The sequence below is a fragment of the Hirundo rustica genome, chromosome 1 (genome assembly GCF_015227805.2).
Source record: "Hirundo rustica isolate bHirRus1 chromosome 1, bHirRus1.pri.v3, whole genome shotgun sequence".
NCBI lineage: Eukaryota > Metazoa > Chordata > Aves > Passeriformes > Hirundinidae > Hirundo > Hirundo rustica.
In genome coordinates, this window is record NC_053450.1 from 123,502,835 (window position 1) to 123,518,581 (window position 15,747).

General features: G+C 39.5%; 1 protein-coding gene across 4 annotated transcripts in view; it reads left to right on the forward strand.

Annotated features, from left to right (window-relative positions):
• OSBPL3 (oxysterol binding protein like 3) overlaps positions 1 to 2,125 on the forward strand; it is an 81,232-nt gene extending 79,107 nt beyond the window's left edge. For all 4 annotated transcript variants that reach the window (XM_040075895.2, XM_040075906.2, XM_058422624.1 and 1 more), the window contains one exon: positions 618 to 2,125. In XM_040075895.2, coding sequence (XP_039931829.1) covers positions 618 to 714 — 97 coding nt within the window. In that variant the 3' untranslated portion in view covers positions 715 to 2,125. The remainder of the gene's footprint in view (positions 1 to 617) is intronic.
• The last annotated feature ends 13,622 nt before the right edge of the window (positions 2,126 to 15,747 follow it).

Here is a 15,747-nt window from a genome sequence, read left to right on the forward strand (position 1 = left end):
TTGGAGCCAAGATGAATGTTGTATGGCCCTATAAGCAGATCTGGGATCCTATTTTTTCTGGATACAGCTATACTGTACTTCTGAGGAACACAGGAATAGGTTTTAAATAGGTGCAAAAGGGAATGGCTTAGACTACTGCATCTCTGACAAGGTGGTGAGCTAACTCATCACATGCCAATCACACGTACTAAAGGGAAGCAGGATAGAGACAAAGTCTAACACTTTGTGATTGTATAGTCACAATGAGAATTGTGAATAAGAATGAGGATTTGAATCTTAGCATGAGGATTTGAAAGCTGAGATTTATCCTGTAGATTTAAATGACGGAATAAAGGAATTAATTATTATATAGCAAAGTATTAGAGCAGATACGAGTTAATGCATTTGGCTGTTCAGTAGTGATGTTCTCTGGTGAACATTAGATTGAGATGTCTCTCCACGGCCCGGTGCAGACAAACCTGTTCAGCTCTCCAAGCTGTACTCCTCGTTTGCAGGCTGCAATGAGCTGCACTGCCCCTGGTTCATGGGCTGGATTCGGTACCTGTGCATGGTGCTACACCGCATTGCACAGCATATGGAGGGAAAATACAAGCTTACATTTGTTTAATCTTTGATAGGAAATCCAGCGACGACTCCTGGGTGAGCAATGGAACCTACATGGACCTTAGAAAAGAACCTGGTTTTTTCAAACTGGACAATCCTGTCCTCTGGTGAAAGAGGAGCTAAGTGAAGACATTCTGTGCTGTATTCTTGAATCTGATTTAAAAAGCATATATATAAAATATAACTATATATCTATATCTATATATACACACACATACAGAATATGTGTGTGGTGTGTGCAAATGTGCATATCTACAGAATTGTGCTTAATTTAGAATCAGATAATTAATTTCCTTTATTCAATTATTGCAGTGATTGTTTGAATGTATAAATATCCTAACTTCTTTTTATAAAATATTTAATAAATAGTACTGAATGTTAACAGATGGAAAAGAGAGGAGCTTTTACACTACTTTTTCAATGTGTAATAACATCAGTCCTGAGTTAAATTATGCCTTACTGAATTGCATTGTAGACAGTAGCATCAGCATCTCCTAGCTGTGCTGAGGAAGAGTGCAAGCCTTAGTAACTCCTACTGTAGGTAGGCTTTCACAGTGCAATGAGCCGTTCAGCTGTCTCTAGGCTGGTATAAATTGCTAAAACAGATTATCAGCTGGTGCTGGGATCTGACTATGATCTTTTGCCGTCTGTAGGAAAGATTTAAGTAAGCTTTTGTTTCTGTTAACTTTCTTCTTAGCTTTATGGAAGAGGTGGTTCTGGGCTTACGTCGGTGGTTCTACTGCCTTATACAGAAACAGTACCCAGTTAAATGCAGTGCTAGAAAGTCAGGAATCGCCAAAATTTTCCACTGGGAAAAAATTTCCCTTCCAATTTATAGCCCCCAACAGGGCAAGAAGAGGAGATCGTTTGTATATACTGCCTGAGCAGTGACTAGATGAAGAAGCTCTCTCTTTTTCCAGTAAGTGAAATCTTATACAGAGCACGAAATCCTGTGCTTCCATAGCTTCATTTGTTTTTATTCAATTAAAAATTGCAACAGTAAGACTTTTTAAAAAGTAAGCAAACTGGTTGTTTTAAGCTAGAAATTTTTTCCTAGTATTTTGATATTTTCTACCTCTTAAGAAATAACATATTTATGATCTTATATTTAAAAAATTACCATCTGCCTTATGGAGAAGTGTATGGAGTCTTTGATCTTCCTCTTGTTTGTTTGTTAAGTTCAGATAAATATTTGAATGTCTTGCACTAAATCAATTGCATCCCTTTCCTGTAATTTTATATGTGTGGTTCGATTCGTAGAGCTACTAAACCATAGGTCAGAAATTTAGCAGGAAACAAATGTAGCAGAAGCCTCACTTTTGAATGAAGATTATAGAGATGGAAAGTATTTTTAGTTTTTTTCCATCAAATCACGATGCCATAATCATTAACAGAATAATTTGCATTCCCACAAATCTGCAAGTCAAGCCTGATCCATGATTCTTCAGATCTGTTCTGTGAGTCTGCAACTCTCTGGCAGCAATGCAATTTTCCACGTGATAGATTTGTATCCTATCACCACACCCTTTTCTCTTTTCTTTTCTCTTTTCTTTTCTCTTTTCTTTTCTCTTTTCTTTTCTCTTTTCTTTTCTCTTTTCTTTTCTCTTTTCTTTTCTTTTCTTTTCTTTTCTTTTCTTTTCTTTTCTTTTCTTTTCTTTTCTTTTCTTTTCTTTTCTTTTATTGTCTTTTATTTTCGTGCCAGTGTAAAGACATAAAACAAACCCAAATGCTGGCATTTTAAATTGGCTTATGACTGGAACAACTGGACATGGCATGAATAAAGTGGACTCCTAGAATGACAGACTAATAGCTTAGAAAAGCTTGCACTTTACTGCAATTGTGCTGCATTGTTCTAGAGAAAAATCTGTTAAAAATGGTTCCATGTATTATATGTAACGTGAAGGAAATTCTATGAAGGTTTTAAATTTTAAACAAAGTCTGTGGTGTTAGATTAGATGTATATTTGAACTTTGCTTGCTATTGAAGCCTCATTGTCTCAGAGACAGATGAACGCTTTTTCACCATTTTTCCTTTTGCCCAGGATCTCTGCCTCACCATCATTTCCATAATTTATTACCAAAGAAGTTAGCATAATTATGTCTAATTAATATGTCTTCAAAAAACCTCACTACCATGCCAGCAGCATGTAACAAGGGAAGGTTCACATTTATATGAAGGCAAAAATCTGGGCTTTGATTCCAGAGGAAATCTTAAACTTTGGGGGCTGTTTGGCTTTTCAAGAAAAATGAGGTTCTCTTCATGACTTGTTCCCTTCCTGTCTTTTATCCTTGTATTAACTGTCAAAACCTGGAACGGAAATGAGTCGATAATTATCCTTGCAATTTATAAATAAGGTTCATTTTAAAACAAAAGGGTAGAGGAAACAAAAGCTTTTAAGAAAAGGAGCAAAATTTGTGGAGGCTGCATTAAGCTTGCTCATTGTCATATTTGGCAGCTACTGTAATACTGTGTCATCTCATTGCTGGGTTTCTCTATTCTGTGTGTGCAGGGGATTCCCCCATACAGGTAGTAAACAAAACCAGTCTCATATGGGGCATCTGAGTCATGATTTTTGAGAAATCAGACTGGCAGTGCCAAGTCTGATTTCTCGAACATTCCAAACTGTCCAAAATACATGGGATTAGTGACAAGAAGCATTGGGCTGAGCAGTGCCTTATATAAAAATTTCTTCATCAGAATTTCTGTATAAAAAAAGTAAACTCCAGAATTTTATCATTGTCTCCGTAAATAAAACTGCCTGAGAATAACCCAAGGCAGTTCTTAAATGCATGAAGCAAAATCACTGATTAAGTAATTGCTCCTTTTGTAAATCTGTAATACGCACCTCCAAACACAATGTAACCTGTTGTGAATGATCCTCTGACCCCACATTTCCAACTGCAGTATAGTTTTCCCTGCTTACTTTTGTATGAAATAATTTGGATTAGTTGTTAAACTTCTGTTAACTGTATATTAAGAAGTGGAAGAAATTTGTCTTGATGTTAGATCTATGTATTTCTGCATGTAAACATATTCAACATTCACAGACTTAATATATTCTATAAAGTTATTCTTGGTAAAATATGAAATTTTGGTAATTTTCTTCCCCAAAACTGTTAATGCATACAAAATTTGTATTATCTTTCTGCAGTATAATTAAGACAACTATTATTTTTAATAACTGATACTGAGGGACTTTTTACCCACTATTTCTACCCTGAATAGTAAAAAAAAAAAAAAAAAAAAAAATCAAAAAAAAAAAAAAAATCAGGCAATTTAGCTGCTTCTTTTCATACACAGCTGTGATCCCCAAGTTGTGTAGCTCAATGGATCAGTCTTAAAATTTCCTGATGACCCTTGCCTGCTGTTATAGCTCTCGTATTTCATGACTTTATAAACATTGCTTAATATGATTTTGGAGGCCAGTTTGAGAAGCACTCGTGCAGCTCTTCCTTTCTTTGTGTGTCTCTCCATGAAGTAAAACCCTCACTATAAACTTCCTTCAAGGTGATGGAGCAGCTCAGGCCTTTGGGTGTTGAAACCCTGCTTCATTTTCCAAGTTGTAAAGCATAGAAAGAAAAAAAAAAATCCAGGGAAATATTGTACATAGGAACAGAAAACCACAGCTGTACTTTCAGATTTGCAGGCTTGATGCATCGTTTCTGATTCTGTGTAAATTTGGGATTACAAAACAGCATCACTTTTTCACAGGAGGGGACTCTGGGTAGCGTGAAGTGCCCCTTAGACCAAATGGAACTAGAATGCAATATTAATCACCGCATTCCTTTCTGGATCTCTGTTCTCTGAGATATGCTTGATGTGACAGCTTGCCAGCACTGAACTACTTCTTTTAGACACTTTTTGAAATACAGATCCAGCAGTCTGTACTTAGGTTCTTTATGCAGAGCTTGGAAAGTTTGATGCCTGGAAGACCAAAACCAGCCCAAATAAGGAAACATCCTGGAGATCTGTTCTTCCACCAGCCAGTTTTCTTTGAAGGACTGGAAACAGGATTGCTGCTTTCTTTTAAAATCTGGCCCCTGAAGGACATAATAGTTGCAAACACAGTCACCTTATTACCTGGCATCTTTGAATTGAATTTAGATCACTGTACAGAACGAATACCAATTTGTGGGACCAGAACTATGGCCCAACCAAGGACAGCTTTCATGTTGCTCAGTGGTCCAGTGCTGGTCTCAAAAAAAACAACCCACCAAACAAACCCAACAAAGACCTTAACCCTTTCCATGCCCCCCACTTTCCCTCAGCTGTTCACAGTCCTGTTCAGGTTTTCTATGTGGTCCTTATTCAGTGTCCCATTTTTCTCTTTATGAAAAGAACCTGATGAATAGGAAAACAGTCCATTCTAACAAATGATAAATCATACCCAGAGGCTCTAGTTAAATTCTTTTCCCCATAAATTCCTTCTGTATCTTTACCCTGACTGTGAATGAGACTTTGTTATACTCTGGAGTCAGACCAGGTAAGGGTTGTGTGCTTTGGAAATACGCAGCTCTATCTGCTCAGCAGATCCTAATTATGAATGTCCTTCATCTGCTTTTGTGTACATCTCTTGTGTTGTCTCCCCAAATGACCAGCTTGGCAGAGCAGGAAATTTTCACCATATCTTGCTTTGTTCAGTATGGCTTCTTTTTTGTGTACAGCTCACGCAGGGAGGGCAAGCTGAAGAGGAGTGCAAAACTTGGCCCATGTTGCATTTTAATGGAGAGAAGGATGACAACTCGTACATATAACTGAATGCATCTTGCAAGGGCTAGAATGAGATGGTGCTATTTGAAGGAGTGGCATTAAAATGAAAGGGTTTTTTTGGTTGAGTGTGTTTTCATTCATGAATTATGCCAACAATAAATAAAATTCACAGCGTTCACTAACTCATCCTTTCTATTTTGTAGCTACTGGTGGGTGCAACTTATTCCAGCAGCTGTGGGCTCATAAGAAACTGCACATTATCTGGCTTACCTTTTGAAACTTCATAAATCTGTAACTTACCACCAAATAAATGTATTACTGTACTGCTCAGTTCTTAGACACTGTTCTTGCTGCAGCTTTTTGAAAGCAATAAGAGAAAATTTCCACATAAGTAGTTGCCATATATTAAAGAATTATTTTATATAGTTCAATTTTTTTAACATAAATTGTGGATTTGGTGTCTTTAATGTGTAAAACAAAACTGTAATAAAGCTTATGAGAATGTTTGGGATGTTGATCCACAAGAGGTGATGACCTCCGTCAGCTCCACACCTTGGAGATAGTTGGCATCCCTGAGAATCTGAAAGCCTTTGTGTTAACAGTATTTTGCTAATCCCAGTATTGGAAGAACATCCCATATGTATGAGGTATTACATAAACAAAGCTGCTAAATGCTGAATTTGGTGCTTGTTTTGGTAGGGCATTAGTGATTTCAGGATGAGGAACAGTATCTTATGTACTAGAATTATTGCTGACTTCTGGATACTTGAGAAGTCTCTCTGTAGTCAGGACCACCCCTGTTTTCTGCTTCACTCCAAAATTTTGCAATAACATTGGAGTACCTTGATGCACAACTTGATTTATTATTTTTGTCTCTGTAACCAATTTAGTTGGATGTTAATAAATCATACTTACAAAAGGTCACAGAGCACCCTGACTTTTTCCCAGGGGCTGTAAGCATCTTCCTTCAAAGGTTGCTTGTGGCAGCTGAAACAAATCTCACTGCTGTAGTTGTCTGTGCTTTTTACACTTTGCAAAATGGCAAGTAGGAAAGAGCTTCCATCTGCTAGAACCGTTATTTATCACTCCTACAATCTGTCTGGTGGTTGTTGTCCTGCTCTCCACAGCTCTGCTTCACGGCTAATGTGCCAGACACCAGAGGCAGCAAAAGGGGTAAGCTGGAATCCATTTACAGCTGGAAGTTTATTCTTAAAAGTAGTTTTTAGCAGATATATGTGCAGCATAATGGTTATGCTTTAGTATGAGTGTAGAAACCACAAACTAAATGTTCTCCATAATGCAACCTTTAAAAACAAGGAAACGTGGTATTTACTGGATAAAATAAATAACTGGAAAGAAAGAATATCAATGTGTGGTGGTTTTTCCCTTAAAGATGGTGATTCATCATTGAGCTTTGCCAATCAGACCTCAACTATGTCTCAGTCCCACCACGTGTACAAGATGCAACATAGATGGACTAGGATCTTGAAAAGTGTGGGAGTACAGTGAGTTAACTCCTGACCAACATGAAATACCTGAAATTCCTGCTGCAGTTCTGCAGTACTTTGCAGCCTCAGTGTCTACAAAGTTTTGGTGGGAGTATGGAGCTTTCAGGAAGAGCTAGGGAAACTGGATCTATAAATTTGTTACCATGAAGAATATCGTCAACTGTTGTACAGGGTAGAATCGGGATAGAGGCCAAAAGAAAAACAAACTTTATAGTGGGCCAGAAACAGCTCCTAGTTTTTTGAAATCCAGCCATTTGGGGTCTATTGGGTTAAGACCTTTGGAACTTTCTCACCGTGTCAGGGGGAATTATTTCATTGCTGATTTATTTCATAGAGATCTGATACAGTTTAGTTGGTATCTGAAATAACTAGCATTTAGTTCAAGTTGCTGGAAAAGTTCTGGTTTATAGAAGCAGAAGTATTTTTTTCATAATTATAAAAGGGAGAGGAAGATTGCAAGGGATGCTCATTACTGCTGCCCCACTCATGAGCAGCCAGGGCAGCAGGAATTTCTCGTACAGAGAAATGGGTATGCAGGGAATTTCTCATGACTGCCCCTCAAGCTACCATGCCAAGTGCTCACGATGTGGTCAGAGCTACCCAGACAAAATGGGCTGTCCTCCTCTACAGAAGTGCAAGGTAGACTTGGCTTGTGTAGACACTTGGCTTGTGTAGACCTTGCATCCAATTTGTGTTTAAGCTCAGTTGTCTGTTCATTTACTGTAATCTGTTTTAAAGTCAATTTGCTTACTGCAAAATGATTCAAACCTTCAGAGGGTGAGGGAAAACACTGACAGCTGAGCAAAGGTTGCTCTGCATAGTAACCAACACACCCTGGCTTTTTTGTTCTTGTTTTTTTATGCCTCTGCTATATTTCTTTCATGTTGCAAATGTTGCTCTCTGTGCTTGGTTTATTGATTTTTAATTTAGACCTCTCTGGTTTATGCATAAGAATTTGTAGGGTTACTCTCCGTTTTTAAATGGAGTTAAAAGCTGGCGAGATACCAAATTCTGACATATCCTTATGAATTTGTATCTTTGCTTACTCTGTACCAAGGGAAATATTTGAAATTACTTTGTGCAAACTCTCATTTGAGGTAAATCAACATTGCTCTACTGAGCTGAGTGTAACAGAGGCTTAAGTTAACTGAGAATTTGTCTCTGTGGGTTCACTGATGTAAGTTTTTACAGGCTCTGGAAACAGTAATAAATTCCTGGAACACAAGATGTTGTGTATGAACATCCACTGATGTTTCTGACTGTAATTTCAGACTCCAGGAATTATTAACTTCCTCTAAATATTAGGGTACTATTTCTCCTTGAGGAATTTGTGTGCTGATGTTTCACATGCTGTTCTAGTAAAACCAGCTGTTACCATTCAAAAGTATTTTTTTTTTTTGTTTAGTTAACCTTGTTTGTCTTTATTAAAACTTCTCGATAAAAATTGATTTCCAAAATTAAAAATTCCTTACTTTTCAGCTTGTGTTAAATAAAAAAGAAATAAAGGCTGCAGTAAGGCAACTTTGAATTACTGACATACATGCCTTGAAAAATCTTCTCCTCCTTAGGTTTTTTTATGAGGATGTGTCTGCAATGCCTAGATTGCTGCCTAAGGCAAGGAAGATTATGTAGATCTATCAATAGATGAGAACCTGTCTAATAGCTGAAAGAGATTTACTGTTTTGTTTACTGCATGGTTTGTTATCATTTTGGCAATTGACAGACTGAAGATGGAGTGAAGTCAAGAGATCATCCTACTTGTATTCATTGTTTGCTACTTACACTTCAGTCAATGAAGTAAACCTTGTAAAGGCAACTAGAGCTATATAGGATTTTTGGATGGAAAAATCCATTTTTCTTATAAGGTTCAAAAACAGCGCACCAAATTACGAAGTTATTTGATGGGGAAAATCTTTTACTAAAGGCTTTGCCTAAGAGAGCACTGCAAATAGGTCAGTTAGGGCAAGCTTGTCTTTTTCTGTGTTCTCTGGTTACTAAAGTATAATGAGCCTAGCCCTTCCTTAACATGTGCCCTGTCATTTTGGAGACAGAGTAAAGCTTCAGTTAAAGTCGATGCAATGCAGAAAACTCTAGGATATTATATTCTCACCTTTTGTGAATATCAGGAACTGAAAAAGAGGATGTGCCACATCACAGAAAAAATAATTTAAAAAAAGCCATAGTAGGAGCTCCATTGTACTTCATCTAGCTGCAAAGCTTCCTCAAGCTGATGCTCACGAGAATGCTTTGGTCCTGATACCAACATGAATTGGCTGTTTGACGTGATGGGAGAAAGGAATGAGAGGAAAGAGTATATGTTAAAATGATTCTCGGTATTGAAGTGTGCAGTCATGAGGTCCTAGGAAAAAGGAGTAACTGCAATTCATGCTTTCCCAGTACTGGTTGGTCATCGCTTCCTTTCCTGATAATGCTTCCTCTCAGGACACAGCTGGTCTTCCTTCTCTTTTAGAAACTATTGCTCCCACTGTAGTACCTTGGCATTGGTGAGGCTGGACAGTAACTGTGGGAGAACCAAATAATCCCCATCTCAAGCTGACAGAACCGGTTCTGCAGGAGAAGTACAACTCCATTTCCCAGCTGCAAAGAGTTGTCTCTTTGGCAGTAACAAAGCCACCCACCCAAGGGTACTTGCATCACCTGTTACAGATGCCATTCACCCATATCAGTGCACTGTTCAGATAAACAAGGGCAGTACAAGCAGCAAGGATGCCAGTTTTAGTCCTGTGATGAAGCAAATAAATTACATTTTTAATTGTCAGAGAAGAGGCCAGCACTTTATTTCATGCATGAGGTTGTTTTCCAGCATTGTGAAGACCTGGTCTGCATGTGGAACTGCAATATAACAAATAGTGTCAACAACCTGGAGTTGTGTGACTCTGTCCTGGACTACCACCAGTACAGATTTGCAGGACATGACTGCTCTGTAGTGGTTCCCACTCTGTTCAGGAGGACAGCTGCAGCCCTCTCCCAGAGTCAGTCATGTTGGAAGGGACCACAGTGGATCATCTGGTCCAACCTCCCTGCTCAAGCAGGGTCATCCGAGAGCACATGGCACAAGATTGCACCCAGACAGTTCTTGAATGTCTCCAGCAAGGGACATTCCACATCCCCTCTGGGCAGCCTGTTCCAGTGTGGGGTCCCTCAAACAGTAAAGCATTTCTTCCTCGTATTCAGGTGGAATTTCCAGCAGCAGCTTCTGCCCATCACCTCTTGTCCTATTGCTCAGCACCCCTGAGAACAGCCTGGCTGCAGCTTCTTCACCCTCCCTTCAGATACTGACAGACATTTGTGAGGTCCCCTTTCAGTCATCTCTTCTCGAGGCTGAACAGGCCCAGCTCCCTCAGCCTTTCCTCGTAACAGAGATGCTCCAGTCCCTTAATGACCTTTGTAGCCCTCTGCCTGACCTGCTGCAGGAACTCCATATGTCTCTCGTACTGAGAAGCCCAGATTGGAACACACTGCTTTTATATCTACCACTCTGGTTTGACCCAAAGCACCCTCTTCATGGTACCTGCTGTCCTTTTGGGCAACATTGTTGCACAATACAAAAAGAACACCAATGCAATTACCAGCCCAGACACTTTCTAGCTGCTTGCCAGCCCTTGCTCCTTGTTTCAAAAAGAACTGTGTTCCTTTTTCATCCTGTTCCCTTTTGTGGGAAAAACCCAGGTATGTTCTTACCCCACTGCCTACAGGACATTGGAAAGCAAACACTTCACATGCTGAAATGAGGAGGAGCAATAGCAAGCTGAAAAATGAAGTGGCTTTAAGAAGAACCATGAGGCCTTCCTCTTGGTACCCAGCTGGGCTGAAATGTCATCACTGTGGGAAATGGGATGGGGTTTTAACTTCCGTCCTCCTTTGCAGTGTGTGTTTCTACAGCAGAAGATTTAAACAGCTCCTGGCAGCTCCTGCAGCAGAGCCCCTGGGAAGGTGGCAGGAATCCTGTCTCACTTTTAGGAGCAAAGCAGCCTCACCACCCTTCAGGAGCCTCTGTAGCCACTGACTTCTTTGCTCTTTGTGGTCTCCACAATGCATCTGCCACTTTTAAGAGCTATGGCTTGCTTCAAAGATTGCTAAACAAAATTCTCAATTTCTATCATTGTGGGCACTTAAAACTGCATTTTTTTGTTGTTGTTATTCTGGAGAAACCCCTTTCAGATTGCCCTGGAACAGGAATTTCTGCTCTTGTTCCTGCAAGAGACTGAGCTGACAACAGGTAACAAGAAGAGGGATTATGGAGTTGCAAAACAACTAGAAAAGAAAACAAAGGAGGCACAAAAACCAAAAGGAAGAGAGAAATTTTGTTTTCAATGACAATAAAGCTGTTGCTACAAATGCAGTACATGACAACACGCATCTGGTGTTCCTCAATGAAATATTAATGTTACCCTCTGAACATTTTGCAAGGTTTGACTATGGCCATGCTCCAGTTCTGCAGCAGCACAGCACAAACACCATCCGGCTGGCTGCTCCGTGAGGGACCGCAAGCACACACTGCCAATTCTTCAGAAAATTCTGCCCAAATCATTTGCTCCCACAGGTGGATACTGAGGTTTTTTGAGGATGCTTATGCATACACATTTAGAGGATGCAAAAGGAATTGCATGAAACAGAACAAATCTAGAGTGCTGAATAAAGAAAACTTACAGCCAGCTTTTCTCTCTACAGGCAGCTTCAGCCATGGGCTCTTTCTCAGAGATCTTTTAACTCCTGTTGCTTTGCCAATTTTGTCCTAAATCTTCTATGTGTTCTTTAGATATGATTTCTTTAGTTCTTCCATTCACAGTAACTTTAGAGTTGTCTATAAATAGCAAAATCATTAGGAACTGCCCTAATTTTAGGATGACATTTTTTTACTGATCTGAAAATGTAACAGTAAAATAATTATAAGTGGAAGTACAATTTATTAAAACAAAGCTTATTATGTAAGCATTTACAATCAGTTACCTAGCTGCCCATAGGAGTAGGCACCGTACAGCTCTGAATGTTGCCATGTGCTGCTGTACATTTAGATTTCAGAGCAGTGCCAGAAACCCCGACAGAGTGCTTACAGTCTGAAAAGTGTACATGTGCAGAGATACAGACATGAAGAGCTTCATTTTTTGGAGGCATGGTGACGGGTATCTTCTGTTTGCGATGTTTTACTGAAAAACAAAATCCTAGTAATTTTTATTTAAATAGTTTGTCATTTTGACTTTGTCATTCCTGTTTCAACTGCCCAAGAATTAAACATATAGAAAAAAAGAATAAAAATTAAACAGGAGGAATAAGCTAAATTTCAGATTTTATTACTGATACAGTTTTTAGACATATGAAGTTTAATGCTGAAGTTTAGTGTAGTCTAATACTCTTAAAATAACTGTTTATATAGAACCTACATGAAAGTTGTTTGGGGCTCCTACACAGTAGCTTGATAGCCATTCCTTTTGGCTAATTTATGAGGAAGCTCTACTACTAAATAGCTCGAACAATATAGCAGCCAGATGGTTTTTGATAAAACATTAATGAAACCAGATGGTTTCTAATAAACTGTTATGGAAGGCTTTTGAGGCATGCAAGAAATGTTATCTATTCCTAAGTCTTCATTTATCCTTATTGTAAAAGAAATAAAGTTGTGTGGCTGCCATCTAATCTACAATTTAAAGTTAGAAGCACCAAGTTTATGCAATTTCATGCAAAGTGTCCTCCATATTATTACTGCAGACATCCTAGAATCATCACATGGTTGGACAGAATGACAGACCTCGGGAGCCCTGTGCTACAACCAGTGCACTGCAGAAAGGCAGATGTGGCACTGCTTCCCCCCATGCCATCATCAGTGCTGAAGGCAAAGAGCTCTGAGTGAGTTACAGCAAACAGGTTGTACTGAACACATCTGCCTTCTCTGCATCTCCACACGGCACTCTCCAGTGGTCCTTCCAAGGGACTAGAAGGTCCAGAAGTGAACTCTGTTTTCCTCATATTGGCCTGTAAAGGTAGCAGAGTTGAACCTGGCAATACGAGATAGCCTCTAAAGAGTGGCCAAACTCATCTGACAGCAAAATCTTCAGATGGTTGAAGATTTCACCTGCCCATCGTCAAGAGCAAAATAGACAGAAGCTCATATGAACGGGTAGGGAAGCACAGCAGAACGATTTTCTGCCTGCTTTGAACTCACACAGCCCCTGCTGGCTCACTGCACCCTCCTGCTCATCTCCCCTTCTCAGGACACGGTCCCTTGCTAAGCCTGTCACTTGCTGCTGGCACGGTGGCAGGGCTGGTGACAGCCGTAACAGCAGGAGGAGAAAGCTGTTGTGTGCAACAGGAAGTGTTTCAGAGGACAGAATGAATGGTAGAGGCGAAAAGTACAGAGCATCCCAGCAAAACGGTAGGAATTTCAATGTGGAAGAAAAATGAGGCTGGTTAGTTGATTTGAAAGAAAGAAGCAAACAAAAACAAACAAATAAAAACTGCTGCCCAGATCTTTTATTCTTACAAAAGGAAATGGAAGAAGATAAAGAATTTCATTCTTTTGCTGGTGGTTTGGCTTATGTTGATGGACACATTTAAAAAGATTTGCTACCCTGAATATCCTTCTCTTTTAAATAGAAGCCCTAAACAGCTTCACACTTTCTTCACACTTCCTCCACAGAATGGAGGCCAGCAGAGCCTTCTCCAGCCAGTGTGAGGGTTTTAAAAAGACCCAGCATGCAGCACCAGAGGCCTTTGGATGACCTCTCGACACCTCAGTATACAGGCATAATTTTAGTGAGTGCTTTCTAGCCAGGCTGGATGCAGCCTGAAACAACACATTGATGGCTACAAGGTAGTGTTTGCCATTAGTTCTGCTGTTCATGCTATGAAAGCATTTTTAAAAGTTTTAAAGATGGAGATTAATAAAAAAGCCGTTTAAGAAATTCCCCCTTGCAACTACATTTGGACTGACAGCATAATGTCAATGGTTGAAAAAAATAAGGCCAGATTATTCCATCATACAAAAAAACCCCCCAACAAACAAACAAACAAACAAACAAACAAAACCTAATACCAAATGCATATAGGATGTAAAAACCTTTTCTGTTTCTGGTAGGAATAACTATTCTGCAATGCTGACATCTTGTGGTGGCATGCTCAGTAATTTTTAAAATGTCTTACCTGAGGAATTTCACACAGCCATACTCAAAAAGCATACAACTATTTTGCTGGCATCTTTTTTCGCTTTCAGATTACTATCTTTTGTGTTATTATTCCCTTATTATGTGCATTATTAATTTTTGTTTTTAGTTGTGGCTGTGAAATCACTTGCCTCACTTCAGCTATTTAAGAGGTAGCCAGAACTGTCTCATACTAAGTGAATAGTTTGTTCCAAAGGCAAAAGTTTCTGTTTTCCTTCTGCTCCTTCTGCAAGAAGATCTTCTCATGCAGAAGCAACGCAGAAGGATCTTCTAACGCAGCAGTGATGCACTTCATGCTTCAGCTCAGGAGATGGAGTCTGTGGCTGACAGGGCACGCTGAGATTGTGTATCTCTGATACAACAGTCTCCCTGCTGGCATCCCAGCTGGTCATGGAGTAGCCATGGGCTGGGAGTGACTGTGCAGTGCACGTGAAGAGCATTTCCATGAAGACCAAGTGCTCAAGGTGGGTGTTCAGTCCTAAATGTCTCTCATTTGCAGCCAGTTTCTGTGACAGATTTTGAAGCCTCAAAATTAATTGCTGCATAGACCCAAAGCTGTTTGCTAACAACCTGTTTCTGTCTCTTCTAGTTAATGAGGAGCATCTGAAAATTATCCTGTGTTAGCTAGGGCCATTCAGATGGATAGAAGATTTATGTTGAAGACTTTTCCTTAAAAACATGGAAATATTCCTGGTGTGGCACCCTCTATTTGGTGTGCATACAACTGCTGGTAGTGTCCTCAAAATTACCAGCAATTTTCACCAGTTTTATTTAAGTCCTCTGTCCCCAGTGGATATTGCCATAGCAATGTGGTTCGGTGCAATGTGCTTCCTCCCTTGATTTCTCAAAATACGCTTTAGCAGACTCTTGCATTTGAAACAGATCACACATTGCCACTCCCTGGAAAAACACATGATAGCTTATGAAACATGTGCTATTACTGGCCAGATTATTACTGGAGCTAGCAATTCTGCAGCTCGGTGATGATCCTAAAAAGAGATCTCCTGAGGATGTGTGGGTACTTTTTCTCAGGCAGGGGCTCTAAGAAGTGAGCTTTATAAATTTCATTAGTTCATAAAAATTAAACCATCACAAATACAAGTACATTGTTCCATTCTGGCTATTTGTTCACAATTCTGTAAGCAGGTGCAACCCCAGAAGGGAGATCTGTTTTTTATCATTGAATCAATAAGGATGTCACCAGGGGAATCAGAAAGGCGTGATGGATTAAAATCAGCTTAAATTCATTGGAAGGTTTGTATACTGCACATATACTAAATGGAAGAAATAGCTAAGTGGAAGAAATGGATCTACTTTAGCTATATGCATTTACTGATACCTTTCATCCAGGACTGTTCATTTAAAGACATTAAGCTTTCACCTTCCTTGTTTCGGAGTCAAGGTGTTAGCCCATTAAGATCTAGTGATGTGACATTTGTGACTTTACCCCCAGCCTCAAATAGTCTCTGTTCCAACCACAAGGAAGTACCCAGACTGCAGCGTGGTTCACTTGAAAAAGATTTATTTGATATTTATTATCGTGAAAAAAACTACTCTTTGGGTTCCTGCAGACTCATCTGTTTCTCACTGCATCACTCCTTTGGCATAATAAACAACCAAGTTTTTTTCACTGTGGTGTCTTCAGCCGGCTGAGATACTGTGACGGCGCTCAGTATTTCACACTGCGGTTCACGAACCTGCCCCAGGCTCCACTGACCACACTTCTCATTTTCCACACTGCTGTTGTT